This window comes from Macadamia integrifolia, chromosome 7 (assembly GCF_013358625.1).
Source record: "Macadamia integrifolia cultivar HAES 741 chromosome 7, SCU_Mint_v3, whole genome shotgun sequence".
In the NCBI taxonomy this organism is placed as follows: Eukaryota; Viridiplantae; Streptophyta; class Magnoliopsida; order Proteales; family Proteaceae; genus Macadamia; species Macadamia integrifolia.
Genome location: NC_056563.1, coordinates 2,838,765 through 2,854,818, shown reverse-complemented (window position 1 = coordinate 2,854,818; position 16,054 = coordinate 2,838,765). Strand labels below are relative to the sequence as shown.

At 37.5% G+C, this 16,054-nt stretch overlaps 1 protein-coding gene across 1 annotated transcript; it reads left to right on the top strand.

The window, feature by feature from the left end:
- The first annotated feature begins 3,251 nt into the window (after positions 1-3,251).
- On the top strand, positions 3,252-15,640 carry LOC122084996. The gene is made up of 10 exons (XM_042653413.1): positions 3,252-3,480; positions 3,660-3,796; positions 3,891-4,025; positions 4,726-4,836; positions 5,659-5,940; positions 6,974-7,173; positions 9,095-9,380; positions 10,667-10,780; positions 12,843-13,034; positions 15,125-15,640. The coding sequence occupies exons 1-10, from the start codon at positions 3,288-3,290 to the stop codon at positions 15,467-15,469; spliced, it is 1,995 nt and encodes a 664-aa protein (XP_042509347.1). The 5' UTR covers positions 3,252-3,287; the 3' UTR covers positions 15,470-15,640.
- The last annotated feature ends 414 nt before the right edge of the window (positions 15,641-16,054 follow it).

Sequence of the window (16,054 nt, the reverse complement as noted above, 5' to 3'; positions counted from 1 at the left end):
GAATGGAGCGCTGTACTGACGCAAAAGATGGTTGCCCATGTGTTGGGGTTGGTCGGATGCATTGGCTACGATGGTCTGGTGCTGCACTATATTAATTGACTAGTGTGTGTCGCATGTGTATCATCACCGAAGCTTAGATTCCAATCCATTAGATCTGGATCAACTAGATCTTATAGATCCAGATTTAATGGTCTTTAAATGATTCTTTTTTATGGGTTAAGCCGACATAGATCCGGAATCTGTGCTGACATAGCCAATGGTGAGTCAACAACGCGTCTGACGATGTTAACGCCTGTGTCACAATGACATCATCTTTGACTTGAGAGATTCAAATCCTATAATTTAGATCTATTGTCCGTTGGTTTAATCGAACGACTCATATTAAAAGATACATTTTGAAGATATCTACAGCTAGATCTGCGCCTCTGTTGTGCGCGCCGATGGCGTAACCTACGCCACCCCTACAAAGATTTCATTTCAAGATATCTCATTGCTCCAACTTCAAATGGTCATATCTCCCTCATTTTAACTCTGATTTGGGTGAACCAAGTTGCTAATTCTTTGTTTTTTCAAGCCCTACACCATGGCAGTAAGAAAAATGAATGTTGAGTGAAAAAATGCTATAATTTTGGTAAGAGAATTTTTCCTCTTGCTGGTTGATCATTGAATGAGGTTTATTGCTTGATGAAAAGTGTCTTTACTTCATTAAAGTGGGCTTGAGAAGGTAGTTGAGTGTTCTTGATGTTTTATTGATTAAAAGCCAAGAGAAGAGAGAAAAGAAGAGATGGTTTTTCTATTTGTGCTTTAAAGTGCAAGAGGACAAGGGAGAAGACTTGTGAGATGCCATGGCCATGTTGAGCTTACTTGAAGATTCGAGTCTCCTACTCTAGAGGGGAGTTGAAGATTCCAGTGTGTAGAGACTGTGCTTTGAGACAACTCTGCTAACATCAGACAAGGACTGTGAGATTTTATAACCCTAGAATTTACATTATATGCATATATGATAATATGTATGTATGTTTAGTGTTAGTTGTGAATGAATGTTTACATGCTAGGTTAGTTGTGTATGAATTGTAAGCATACTAGCTAGTTGTGGATGAATTTGCTAGGCAAGGCTTAACTATAGGGCATTGATATAAGCCCAAATTTACTGTATTCTTTATTGAATGCTTAGTGGGTACTAAGCATCGGGAATGGGTGCTCCCGTGTAGTGGGTGCTACATATTGTATCGGCACTGCGAGTGCCTTAACTGTCAGGTTACAACAACTTCACAATTTGATTTGGTCTGATTTTATTTTATTTTATTTTTAACCCTTAAAATCCATTTTGACGAGAAATCGTACTTGGCGGGAAGCCTCAGTTCACAATCACAACAGAGCGATGGTTCTGTTGTTGTTCATTCGAGATTTGTATCGGTTAATGATAAATCTTCGGGCGGTGGTGGTGATGTAGCATCGTTGCCTTCGAATCATCCATCGGTGTTTTCAAGCTCCAAAGAAGAGTTGTCGAAAAAATCGACGGGATCTGATGAAAAACTGAGGCTTAGATATCGTGAATGGTTTTAGTCCAAATGAAATCCACACACACACACACACCCACAGAGAGAGAGAGAGAGAGAGAGATGGAACAACGAACATTACCGCCCCACAAAGTCCCACCAATTTGGTAAGACATTGGAAGGGGGTGGAGTGAAGGCCACATTATCAGACAGGGAAAACTCGTTTCCCAAGGTTGTCTGAACATTTTACTATCCCACTCAACCAAATGTTACATTTTACATGGGATTGAAAAAATCTGTACTATAATCCCACCCCTAAAATCCCACCCATCAAAACCCTTCTAAACAAATAGACTCTTAAGGTCTCCATGAAGTAGCGACTCAAGCCTAATCCAAAACAGTGATCCCTAGGCAAGGCTTGGTTTAGACGCTCATGGGCCCAAAATTGAACTTGACGCCCCCAATAATAATAAACAAGGCCAAGGAGCCCAGGCCCACATTAGGTTTGCAATGAGACATCATGTCCAATAAAAGGATCTAAACTTGATTATTTCCATGGGATAATGTTTTTCGTAGGGAATGCAGCCTCTGCCATTGTTTTTGTCGTTTTTTCAATATGAAATGACTTATATGAGCAGAGGGATTGAGCTCCTCTACGGCACAACACAGTATCCGGCATGCATCCAATGGTCAGGAATGCCTTGGTATGGAACCCAAGACGGTCACGCGTAGCTCAAGGCGTTTCTAGGCGTTGGATCCATGCCAAACACTGTGTTGCGCCACAAAGGAGAGAGATAGACCGTAGGAGGTGTTGTGGATGCTACGCTCCCCACAAGCCACAGAGAACACTTTCTTTATTTCTATTTTGGGAAAAAGAAGCTTAAAAGATAGCATAGCTTGTGTCTAGAAACCTAGTAGTGTGAAATGACCATCCACCCATCATAAAAGACAAATATCCTACCTTTGTCTATGCTTTCCTAAGAACTCTTATTGGCCCCTAAACTGACGTAAGAGCCATGCTGCTTTTCAAAGAACCACATATGAGGCACCATAATTCTCTTGCTAAAATACTTTACCAACCATTCTATTTCATACCAAAGTATGATGTGAAGGCCTATTAATGCTTGAAACATCACTACTCCTTAGGGAAGATTGGAAATGCATGAGGTTAATCTTCCTTTTCATTTGGATGAAGTTCTCCTATTATCCAAAGAAACAAGGTCTTCTCCATGCTTTGGGTAAGAGTGTCAATTGGTTGGGCCTAATTGATCCTCAGTGAATCCCCACTAGTTTAAGGCCCTATAGTGATTCGTCAATGTGGGTAATCAGTCCTCATAGCAAGGCATGGACACAATTATATTCAATTGATCGGTTATTGGTCCACAATTGAGCTTAAGGTAATTGAGTGAATTGGTCAATAATTAAGCTATAGTTGAGCTAACTAAGCTTAAATAGACTAATTGAGATATATAAACAGTTGTTTATTAATTGATCAGAGTATTTGGTCGGTCCGGTCAGACGATTGTTGGCCCACTACCTTGCACCAGAAACACCCAATTATTAATCAGCCTATGCTTGGGCTCAACATATTTAATAATCATCAATTGAGTCTCTAGGTTTAACCGGTCCGTTCAAGTTGGGCCAAGTTTTGACAACCCATATTTTGGAGAAATTCGTTGAATGACGAAAATACCCTTATCTGTTCCAACGGCCAACTTAATCCCATGGGTTTCTCTATAGGCTGAAGTGCTAGACCATACGCTGGTGAAGTGGTGAGTGAAGGTAAAGATGCAGAGCTCTTCACCTCTCTCTTCTGCTTCGACTTCATTCTCTCCACCCCATCTCCTCCTCAACAGCCGACGCCTAGAAGCTCTTCCTCTGAGCCATTGCAGGAGACCACTTACCTCTCAATCATGGGCAATACTACGCTTTAACTGTTCGCGTTTCTACCGTCATACCCTCCACGTTCTGCAGACTACTGGTAATTTCCTTTTTTTTTTTTGTAGACCTAATATTCAATTTCGTTCAGGAACTTTTCTTTGATAGGTGTGATTCATTTTACTTCATTGATTTTTTTTTATACGTTTTATTAGTTTTTCCATGAAGTTTGACACTTTTGTTCATCCGGGCTTGCTTATGCTCCACAAAATTGTGCTTCAGTGATTGAAGAAGTTACTGAAACCACTAGCAAAGAGTTGGAATTCGTTGAAATTGGTTACATAGCCGCTGCTCATGGGCTTCAAGGAGAGCTACGTGTACACCCTAGTACTGATTTTCCTGAGCTGCGATTTACACAGGTGAATAGTAACTAGGGGCACAAGCATATAAGCTTGGCTATAGGTTTCTATGCTGGAATTGGTTTATAGTCTTACTGGAAGATCCTGTTTTCAGCCAGGAAAGAGATGGTTGAGGGAACGAATCTTGGGGAGGGAAATGATTCGAGAAGTTGAGCTGTTTGATGGAAGAAGTCACCCTGGGCAGAAGAGTTGGATTGTTAGTCTTAGTGGAATTGAAACGGTGGACGAGGTCAGTTTACTACAACTGGTTTCTTGATTAGATTTTTTCTAATTCCTCTATTGTCATACATTTCTGTATGTTGCAAAACGTTTTCAAGTACTTGTAAACTGGATCTAATCTTGTTCTCCAAATGATGGTGGAATATTCTTGAGGCATCACAGTTTAGCTTTATCTTGTTAGGGAGAGGATTTTTCGATAAGAAAAAAAGAGATAATTTCAACATGTTAAAGCTCCATGTTTCACTCGCCACTCGCCAGTGTCTTGGGGCATGAAGTTAAAGGTTATTCTTTCTTTTAAAACTTAAATAATATTAATTGAAGGACTGTGGTAATAGTTATTGGAACATTCAATTTCAAAAGATCCTCCAATCTCTGAGAAACTGAAAAAGATGATCTGCCGGCGTTTTGCTCTGGCATAAATATGCTTCTGTAGGAGATAAAGGTTCTTAGTTCTTGCTGGAAAAGAGGACTAGTTTTCTAGGAAAAAAAAATAAATAAATGGAATGGAATCAACTAAAAGAAGGAAAAAAACCTCATGGTTCAGAATTGTGTGATTAACCTTTTTCTTCTTTTTAAATATAATTTACAGCTTAGATTAAGCTTTTTGAAGCAATCAAAGGATAAATTGTAACACAGAGGTACTATTTAATAAGCTTTCTAGCTGAAATGTAACCCTGACAGCTTGTCTTATGTGCTTTATTCTTTCTCAGGCTAAGCAACTAGTGGGCTCAACTTTACTTGTAAGGGAACAGGACAGGCCAGTCCTGGAAGATGATGAGTTTTACACTCCTGATCTTGTTGGCATGGCAGTTATTCATAAGGTGTGGACTTTTTTTTGCTAGAGCATAAGATGTGGACTTATTATTACCTTTATATCCAATTTACTGCAGAAGTTATGGACTATTTTAAAAAGTGAAAATTGAAAGTGAAATTACTTTATGGCATTGTATACCTTATTTGCTTTGATTGGGATACATTGTAATACTATTCCAAAGAATGTCCTTCATGATATCGCATTGATATCGTTGAACTGAATGTGGCCCAAGACTTGCTATGCTTTTTGTGGTCATAGTCTCGTAGACACAATATGAAACCTTAGATATACTGTCACCAACGAACTTGACACATTCATACATCTGTTTGGATTTATATTTATCATTTAATGTGATATCAGGAACTGATTAATATTGTTTAGTCTCTTCTGCATTGATATTCTAGATCAAAATGGACTTGTTTATCTGCAACTACTTTTAGAAAAATGCATGTTGATAAATTTTGAATTCAATGTTAAACCTCTTTGAATAACAGATCATTTGCTTCCAATCCATGATTGGTGCCATTATATGACATAGCCACTTTTCAGAAAATTTAGAGCATTTTTTATACAATTTATTGGAAGTGATGAATCTTTAAGAAACTGTTTTTAGCAAATTTTGTTCGCCTTAGACATCTGTCTTTTACTGTTTGTGTCTAAAATAATGCTCCCCTATTTGACCTTATTTTTTTTTTCCAACAAAGCATCTATGTTGTTATATTCTTGTTTCTCAAGTTTTCTCCCTTCCTCACTCACTTGGGCTTCTTATTAAGATTGTTGGTTGCTGATTTTTATTTTCAGAAATACTGATTATATTGTTTCCTTCTAGGACACAGGCAAAACAGTGGGAACTGTTGTTGATGTCTTCAACAGTGGTGTAAATGACCTCCTACGGATTAGGCTTAACTCATCTGAAGAAATGCTCGATCAGAATGGTTCATCAATTTCAGAAAAAGATGTTTCTGGTCCATTTGTGTGGATCCCTTTTGTTGAAGCAATTGTTCCTGATGTTGATATGATGAGAAGAGAAATGCATATCACACCTCCAAAGGGGCTTCTTGAGTTGAATTTACGCTCCGATTATAGATCCAAAAAAGAAAGGCGCAAACTGGTTGGTACTGCTCCTTTTTCTGTTACAGTTCATTATTTATGAGAGTTTCTTAGTGGATTGCATTCATTTGTTTTACTGATCCTAGTAAAACTGTACAATGGAAGTTTATATAAGCATGTTTTCAATTTATAAAGCGAATAAGCAAATATATTCTTTGCAATATCATTTATCAGACTGAGTTTGTCAGCTCAGTGGCCTATTTTGGCTGATACTAAAGCAAGCTTCTGGACAACATTTCTCTTGCCTCACCTTTCTAGAAATTGAAAATTTGTACCATTATTACATTTTTCATTTTCCACTACAATAGAAATTAAAGTTATCCACATTTTTATTAGTTAGCACCGTTGGTATCTTCTACTCCATCCAGTTCTTATTGTGCATCTATCTGCCAGGTAGTTTTGCTTGCAGTATTAGTAGAGCGTTGTCTTTAGATTTGTTTTTATAATATCAAATGGATTTATTATTTCATATTACTTACCAAAGTAAAGGATTTCAAAGTCTACTTGTTTACTGTACATTGGACTTATACATGGGAGATGGTTGACATTCTTTGCCCTCCTATCCGTGCGTGACAAGGTTAATGAGATGTTGTAATAATAATCGTCCCGTTGAGAGAAGGCTCTCTTAATGGTTCACTTTGATGTTCCATGGGGCAGGATGATGTGGCCATTCCAACCATTTATAAGGTATGGTCTGCATTGGCCATGTGCCAAATTTCAGAGCCAAACTCAACCATATACCCTCGGGCATGCCCCCACTTTGTAGTCCATGTCTTAGTGTGCACCTTCTTGGTAGTCCTGGATTAGCATACTACCACTTGACAATTTCAATTAAACTAAAATTTGATATGTGAGTAGGGAACCTTGGGGTCTACTGTCCCACAAAATTTGGACTTCAACAACAGCCAGATGGCAGATATTGTGGGCCTGACCAGATTTGTATTAGATCAAAATTAACCAGTTGTATTTGAATGGAGTTTCTGGTTACATTGTCTGAGAATCCAGTCATTAATTAGTCTCCAGAATCATTACAGGAGTGGAAACAAAGAAAGAAATTCCAACAGCGTCTCATAGCAGCTAAAAAGAAACTGTGTGAAATGAAGCAGCAACATATTTTTCATGGGTTCAGATATGGTGAGAAAGTGCAAAGGAGCTTGCTAGCAGATCAGATTGTGGGTGTAAATTCTCATTTGCTTCAACAGGCAATGCTAAATACTGGAATACCCTATGAAAGGTAGAATACAATTTTTATGATGAAAAGTGCAATGTATGCCGAATATGATCCAAAACATCGTTCTAATTATGATAGTTTGTAAATGGATCCTTCTAATTATGATAGTGTGTAATTTTGCTGTCCCTACTCTCTAATGAGATCAATCTTCATTTATTCTTTTATTTTCATCAGTACTTCTCTATATGCTGACTTCATCAACTACAAGTACCTGCATGAGTTCAATAATGAGGCCTCTTCTACCACTAAATGTTTTTTATTCGACAAATCAGGTTCCAAGCTATGAAGCCAATATGCAGAACTCCATATATATGCTGATTTTGGTCGATATCTAGACTTGGCATTTCATATATATCCTCAAAACTTAGGTCTGTGATTCATAAATTTTCTGTACAGTTCTGAATAATTGCATTTTAGACTGGGAAAATTTTTTCCCACTTCAGCGGCTGAGAGCCCCCATCCCTTCCCCTTTTTTTCTTCTTGTTGTTCCAATTAGTAAGATGGTTCCTGATGGTATACAGAGCGAAGTCAGATGATGGAACTAGCTTCAAAACATTAGTTTGTTGTTCCCAAGAATTAATGAAGTTGGAAAGAGAAGAAAGAAAATAAGGGAAATTATAATTATGTCAAAGATCTGTTATTCTTCCAAATGTTACAAGGCATCTGTTCTGCTACGTGGACAGATGATATGAGTCCATTCCTTAGATTAGGGACATGTCAAATTTCAAAGTCTAATTCAATCAAATACCCCCTTTTTGTATTGGCACACATCCCATGTATGTCTATGCATGTGTACCAATACTTTAGACATTACTGTGCACTCTCCTAACTTAGAAGGAACAGACGGTTTAGATTTAAAAAACCATAAAATGGATGGCTCAGATTTATCTTGTGATTTTCGGAAACACACCTTCCACATGGATAACTAGCAAAACCACCCCCCCCCCCCCCAAAAAAAAAAAAAAAAAAAATTCTTCTTCCCAAGGTGAATCTGCTTACAGGACAAGGAAAAAAGGAAATCTATGTCCTATTAATAATAAAAGGTGATTGTTTGTTTACTGTTAAACATTGTTTTTCTTGGTTCTTAGACCTGGTATAAGATCTGAATGACCCAGTTCTTCTCAGCCCAAGTTTCAGAAGTGGAAATGTTCTTGAACATCTCAGCATTGTCATCTATGTAATTGATGTTATTTAGGTATGCAGAGTTTGAGGTGGTTGAATGTGTTTCTGCTTTGTGAATTTAGGCTAGGTGCCTACAAGTGACAATAATGGTATATGATGGACCACTTAGGTAAATTAGGTGTGACTTTCTTGAAGACTGCACCTACCTAATATGGGCAAAGAATCTCCAAAGAACTTCTTCAAGATAGCTGAGGCTGCCTCTATTACATGGTGAAATATTGCAATTTCATGTTTGATCCAACCATCTGGATCACTTCTACCCTTTGGTTCTTCATCTTCTTCTTAAACATTTTCTGGCCGTGTTTTGGACATTCCTGGTGTTCCTGGCAGTGGAAACATTTCCAAACTGCACCTTAGTTGTTTGCCAAAGTAGGTTCACTTGAAAGTCCTTGTTTGCAACACTTCCCATATGGCTCCCACAACCACCCCCACTCCCCCCACCCCCCCAAAAAAAAAAAAAAAAAAAAAAAAAAAGAAAAAAAAAAGGGAAAAAATCCCTTTTTCAAATCAGTTGAGTTATCTCCTTCTTGCAAGAAAAGTTGGTAGGCCTGGGTAAAACCGTAGAAGTAATTAATATCTGATGGAGAGAGCAAAGATGCATGGTATTCTTTATAGCACTTGGCTTGAGGTTCATCTTAATGTTTTCCCCTGCTGCATATGCTTATAAATTAGTGTGAATCACAAGGTAAAGATGTTCTGTAATTTCTTGTTCCTTATTTCTTTTTTTGACTTCTGGAATCAGATGGGATTTCTCCAAGTTTATCTCTTCGAATTCAACCAAGCTATCCAAAAATCCCTTGAGGATATCAAAGGATTGCTTCTCTTGTTCTGAACGTACTGGGAAGCTCGACGGAAATCATCAACTGCAGCAAAGGGGAATTGATCTCATGTTAAAAGGAAAAGTTGCCATTGTTCTGGTAGTGGACGCCAATGGCTTGGACACTAATGTTTGTAATTCTGAAAGTGTCAAGGACTCGTCCAATGCCCTTCTTCAGTCATTACTTCATGATGAAAGGAGATTTGTGAAGGTGAATACCTGACAACTGGTCTATGTTCTATCTTCGTTTCCATGGATTGCTTAGACCCAATTTTTGTTTGCTCAATTTACTATTGCATGTGAGTGTGAACTGGCATTGTGTATTGTTAAACACATGATCTGGTTTAGTTCTTCTTTTCTTAATAAATTATTTGCATTTTATGTGAATGTAGTAAGAAAATTTACAGACTTTCAAATTTTGGTTTTGCTTGCACATCTTTCTTTCTTTCTTTCTTCTTCTTCTTTTTTTTTTCACCATGAGTTTAAGTTAAAATGCTACATTCTTCGCCTTAAGGTTTAAACATAATATTAAAGAAAAAGAAAAGGTCATGACATTGGGCAGCTTTGACTGCAAGTTACATTATAGTGTGTCTACCCTTACTGAGCTTCTTTTTTTTTTTTCTTTTCCCCTTATGATAGAATATAAAGATAATTAAATAGTGCTAAAATATATATGGCTAACATCCAAGAATATGGGATATAGGTCACAAAATAGCAGACTAAAACCCGTAACTTTTCCAGTGTCATTTGACAAACACATTAGTTATAATGGCTGTTCTAAACATATCACTTCATCTACCTGCATGTGCAGAATAAATATTTTTTGGGTATGAAGGATAAGGAAGATTGCATGTTCTCTAAATATAGAACTCTTTCATAAATTTTCTAGAGACTTCACACTTGAACTTTTGGTATCTTGTTATAATTTTCAATTTCAATTGGCATGAAGAAGATTTTTAGTGATGGTTATGGTATCCTGGGACTTCTAGAGCACTATTTCCATGTCTGCCCCAGTTCAAAAGGCATTGCTTTCATGATCTGGTCATCAATCTCCAGGAAAATTTGTTAAAAAAATGTATATATAACTTGAAGCTAATTTCCTGTTTTTAGGCAGCCAAGCCCATGTACGTGGCCTTGACTTGATAAAAAAAATTAACTTTTTTTCAGCCAAATTTCCTTTTCTAGCAACTACCTTTTTCCCTCTTGCCTTTAAATGTACTCTTGTACCCTTCTGAATTGTTCTGCTATTGGCATTTCAGTTCTTGTTGTTTGCGGCACGTGATTCACAATTTCATCATGTATTGAAATGATTTATTGGTTTAAGCAGATATATAGTTCGACCATAGCTGATAGTTTTTCACATTGAACTTTTCATTCATTTGGAACATTATTGTAGTCAATCTGATATGCAAATAATTTATAGACATATATCACAAAAGCTTTATTTTGATAGCTTTATGTGACTTCTTCTAATGTCTTGATGATTTGTAATTGCAGATTGATGAAGAACGTGTCTCACTACCTTTGATGATGGTTTCCCCCACCCATGACATCCAACCATTGCGAAAGCTTTTTTCTGATCATAACTACTTTCTCCTGGACAAGGAAAAGGTTTGCTTAATTCCTCAATAACAGCAATAATGTTATTATCTGCTAAAATTTTGTGTTCTCCAGCTTGGATTGCTATTGATTTAAACAGGGCCTTGAAACTTTGTGTTTAATCCCTTGACTTCTCCTATGATAGTCTACTTTGATGACATGATCTTTTGACAAGGTTCAAAATGTCGGGTTTCAACCCTTGGTGAGACCGAAATTTCGAGGAAACCAAGGAAATTTTCCCGATTTTGGTGGAAACTTTGGTTTTGACCCCCAATATTAATTTTTTTCCCTTATTTTTTTTGTACGTCCTAATTTAGAAATTTCTAACCCATTTATATAATTAGTTTTATGGAAAAAACACCTAAGTCATACTTGTGGTATTGACCAAAGTTTGCTAATGTATGCTGAGTTGTTGACTGAAACTATACTATATAAGTTACTAACTAAAAATGTGAAATACATGATTAAAAGTTTAAAACAAACAAAACATAATGTAAAAGATCCAAAATAAATAATAATATTACATAATTGTGAGTTATCTCTCAAGTCTCGACTCTCAACAGTCAACAGTCAACAGTAAACACTTAACAATCAAAAGTCAACACCCAACAGTCAATTCCAAGTAGTGTCCAAGTATATTCTATAAACAAAAATTATTTTTGGGGAAGATGGGGTTTGCCTTGTTGGTCCAAGTCCCTTCCTTAGGTAGATTTGTTATGAATATGCAAGATCCAAGCTTAGAATGAAGATTTGATTACACAAGGGAAAAATCTTGAGTGTTTTCCCAAGTTTCGCACTTCATAGAGAAGAAATATGGGGAGAGAGTCAAAATTTTTAAATAAGAAGGCTTGGTTTCCCATAAGAAGGTTTTATAAAGGCTGGTTCCACCCAAATGGTCGAACCCATTGGTCCACCGAAATGTGGGAATTTTGATCGATACTAGTTGAAGCTAGTGACTTTTAAAAGTCACATTGTATTTGGTATCAGAGTCTTGGGATACGGTGGAAATGTGGAAAATTTTGATGGTATTGGTCGAAACCTTGAACCATGACTTTTGATAACTAATCAATAACAAAATAAATTTACAGAAACAAGAATAAAGGCAAAGGTGACAAACATCCTGTAAACTTGACTGTGTTTTAGTTTGTGATAGTTCTCTATTCCATATATGATGTGATGTGAAGCATAACTTTTATTTTTCCCCTTATGATGCAAGTCCAAGCTTATAAATTAGTGGAAATTTTATCCATGGAGGCTTAGTTTGTTATTGTTTTATCCGTGGAGGGGGTGATGTAGTTAAGATTGTCCAATTTGGCCAATCAGGCCTCAGAAGGCTTTATTTTGGCTCATGGTTGCGTTCTATATACCTTAGGCATCTTTTTTTGAGTTTTTTGATGTAATGAGCCTCTTCTATGAACTCATATTTGGTACATGAGATTAAGTATATAATAAGATTGTGCGATTCCCTTGTGTTTTAAGTAAGTTTAGTATATCTAGAGTCCTTATTGGTGAAGTATTTTATGCCTTATTGTTAGTTAGTAGTTTATATTGTTTGGAGTCTTCTATAACAAGTATTTGATCAGTTTTTATTTAGGTAACTTGAAGGGATAGTCATTTATTTTGTTTACGAGTCTCAAAGTCAATTTATTTGGTCTTTATCAATGGGGTTGTAATTCTACATGAAGTTATGGAAATTTTTTGAAATGGAAAATTATCTTGATTTAGTTAACATTGAGGTTGTTGCCTTTCTCTCTATCCCTTCTCTCCTCTCCTTTCCCCTCATGGTATCTATAATGCGGCCCCTGCGCTCAGACACAGAGGGAGGTGAAATGATGCCCCCATCCCTGTGAAATACAAAAACCTCACTCCTTGTTGATGCCCATGTGTGCCCCTTCACCAGCACTGGGGCCACACAACCAGGGACCGTTCTTTTCCCCTATAGTGTATCTGCTCAGAAATATGCTGAAAGTCATGGTGGGCTATCATTATAATTATGTGGTTAGCATAATTCTTTGATGATCATGTGCAAATTCATATTTGTATTCGTGACTACAAGCATTTGACCCTTTTGTAGGTATGGTTCTTCGAAGAGGCGAAGCTGCCTGTTGTTACAAGTTCACTGGAAGAGGAAAACGGGTACATGGTTCTAATGAAGTCACCATGGGAAATACTCCAGTCACCAGTGGGATCTGGAGGAGTCTTCAGCTTACTTTCGTCAAACAACATTCTAGAGATCCTCACTGAAATGGGCGTGGAGTATGTGCAGGTTTGTTTTCCCAACGTGAATCTTGATATTAACTTTTTAAACTTTAGGTATTTGAGTTCTCTATCTTGCTGTGTAGTGTAGGTTAGCATCTTCCTATGTCTCTATCTCTCCTCCCACAATAAGGGGCATATATGTCATTTCATAGAAGGAAGGAGAGAGAAACACACAGGGAGGTGCTAACATACATTGTGCTGACTGTTAGTGTTCTTTCTCCCTAATGTGTTTGGGAAAATTACTTGGACACCCCATATACTATGGCCAGATTGCTTGACACCTCAAAAGTTTGAAAAGTTTTTTGGACCGCTCTTGCATTTAAGATTTATTACAACTAGCCCTTGTCCGTTAGTCGGTCACCGTTTAATGATGACGTCATGGGTGGGGAAAATCCTAAATGCCCTTTAAGGGTAGTGAATAGACATTTTTACCCTTTCACTAAGACATGGGAAGTTTCCTTTCCCTTTCATCATTGAACAAGGCTTCACCGCCTACCTCCCTTTGCTCTGTGGCGATTTGCAAACGCCAGAGAAGAATGAAGCCCCAAGATGCGGGAGACCACCGCCACTCTGTGTCCTCTTCTTCTTGAATTTCAGCTTCGAATGGGTCGCATCACGGTTGGTCATAAAGACCGTATCACCTGGTTCCTCACTTTCTTCCAAACAATCAACCCACAGGCCAGAAAGCTGTAATGTGAATAAGAGAATGAAAACAGTGTAGTTCGGATTTAAAAAAAATAAAAATAAAAATCTACTGAGATAGGAAGTTGTTAACAAGAATCATTTTTAGAGAGGACTACCGGCCACCAAGTCAATTCCAAAATTGAGATTTATCCCTTTCGTCTGTTTTTTTCCCAAATAAGATTCAAAATATTAGAGGAGTAATACAGTTGCAACGCTAAATTATCAAGACTTAAAGATCAAATAAAGAGTTAGGATCAGATATGGTTTGAGTCAATTATCAGCACTGATCGATTGATATCAATATCAGAGTGGTGCACAACATTTCTTCGTCACAGCCCTACATTGAAACACACAAATGCGCAAGAGTGATAAGACCTGCAAGAAAAAAAGAAGAAAAAAAAGAAGCAAAATTGTTAAAAACCAAAGAAGTTGAGACACAAATAATCCAAAGAAGGGAGAGAAAACAAAGAGAAGGGAGAGAAGACAAAGAGAAGGTAGAATTTGGTTGAAGCGACCTCAAATCAGTAGGACAGATATCTCTTCTCCTCTAGTGGTCATAGAATTAACAAAATTATAGTTTGATATCTACTGATCAGAGGAATCTTAAGAAGAATTAATTTAGAAGATTCGAGATTGGAACCGTGGAGGTCAAAAAACGAAATCACAGGGAAACATTCTTTTATTAAAAAAAAAAAAAAAGAAGGCTATGCGCAGGGGGCAGGGGTGGTGTGATGGACTGGTGCTGTGTCAGGGTGGTGATGCCTCGCAGCCGCCGGGGAGTTGCAGCGGTGAATCTATTTGGGTTATTTCAGTTAAACCCTTTAAAGGGTAAGTTGGTCATTTTAACATCAAAGGTTTCAGTAGAATAACTCATAAGGGTAAAATGGTCTTTTCCATTCAACCACTAACAGCAGCTGACACCGTCATGTTTCATGGGGCGTAATATTTTCAAACTTTTGTTGTCACAAGCAATCTGGCCATAGTACAGGGGGTGTCCAATTAATTTTTCCAATTTATTATGTATATTGATGATGATTTGGATACTGAGAACTCTGATATGTGGAAACCATTTCTTCTGTTATTAGTCTTCTTCAGATCATGTGTTTGTTTATTATGTTTTCTGTGCTAGTATGGTATTGCAGCTAGAAAATGATTTGGCAGCGACTTGTAAAGCATACCAAATTAATTTGCACCACTTTGATCACTGTTTCCTTCCACAGTAGATGCCTAGAATCTTTTAAGGCTAATAACATCTTTATTGGTGTGATTTTGTTTCACACAGGTACAAACGCATTTTTGGGGTTGATGATTTGGTCATTAATAAATTGAGCATTCAAGACCAGGATCAGTGGCTTCATTCTTTAGTTTTTTTTGGTATTCATCTGTTGACATATTGCTTGTACTTTTATGCAGGTAAGCAGCTTGGTTCAAAGCTTTGTTGTTGGACATCCATTGTTTTTTGGGTTAGTTGATTCCCGTGATGCAGATATTGGTGTCAAAATCAACAAAATGGAAGATTTTGAGCAAAATTTTGACATGATATTCTCCATGAGGTTTCTGAAAAAGATAACAAAGCAAATCGGAGAACTTCAGTTTTATACCATCGCGAAGCAAAATGCATACGTTGAGAAGGTTGATAAGGAATGGGTTGATGTTGTGCCCGCCTCACCCAATTCATATGAGATACATTGTTCAATTTACAGTTCCTTCAATGCCTGCCCTTCTGATAGGATCTGCGTAATGGAGCTTACAGATTGATATGCTTAGCAGTATAGAGGCTGCAACTGCTGTCTGAGACTTCCATGGGCTGATTACCATGCAAGTCTATAGTTATGTATAGGTTGTATATTATCCAAAAATACAAAGACTTGTAAAAGTTACATCGACGAGAAAATTTTCTCCAGATAGTGGATTTATTTATTTTTGATATAGGCAGATTGTAGATTAAATGTCTGCAATTCGGAGGAACCTCTTCATTCTTGCATAGGTTACATAGTTCGTGTGTAAGATAATTTTGAGGGACTAGATCCCCTCCGGTGCTCTCAGCACGCATCAGATGGTTGGCAGTACTCAGGCCCACACCCCTGGCCATCGGATAAGCACTGGGCACTGGCCCACTTGAGAGGATCTGGTTCCAAGTTATGGGGGATCATTTACATGTTGAGAGTGTAGGTGGAACTAAAAAGACTCACCATGAAACCATAAGCCAAAACCATGAAATCCTGAAACCATAATGCAAAATAAAGGAGTTTAACTGCATGAAACTTAACCCATGAAACCCCAGGTGTGGGATCTGGCTCCTCTCCTGAGGAGTGATCTCCCCGGTCAGCTCATAGTTATCTG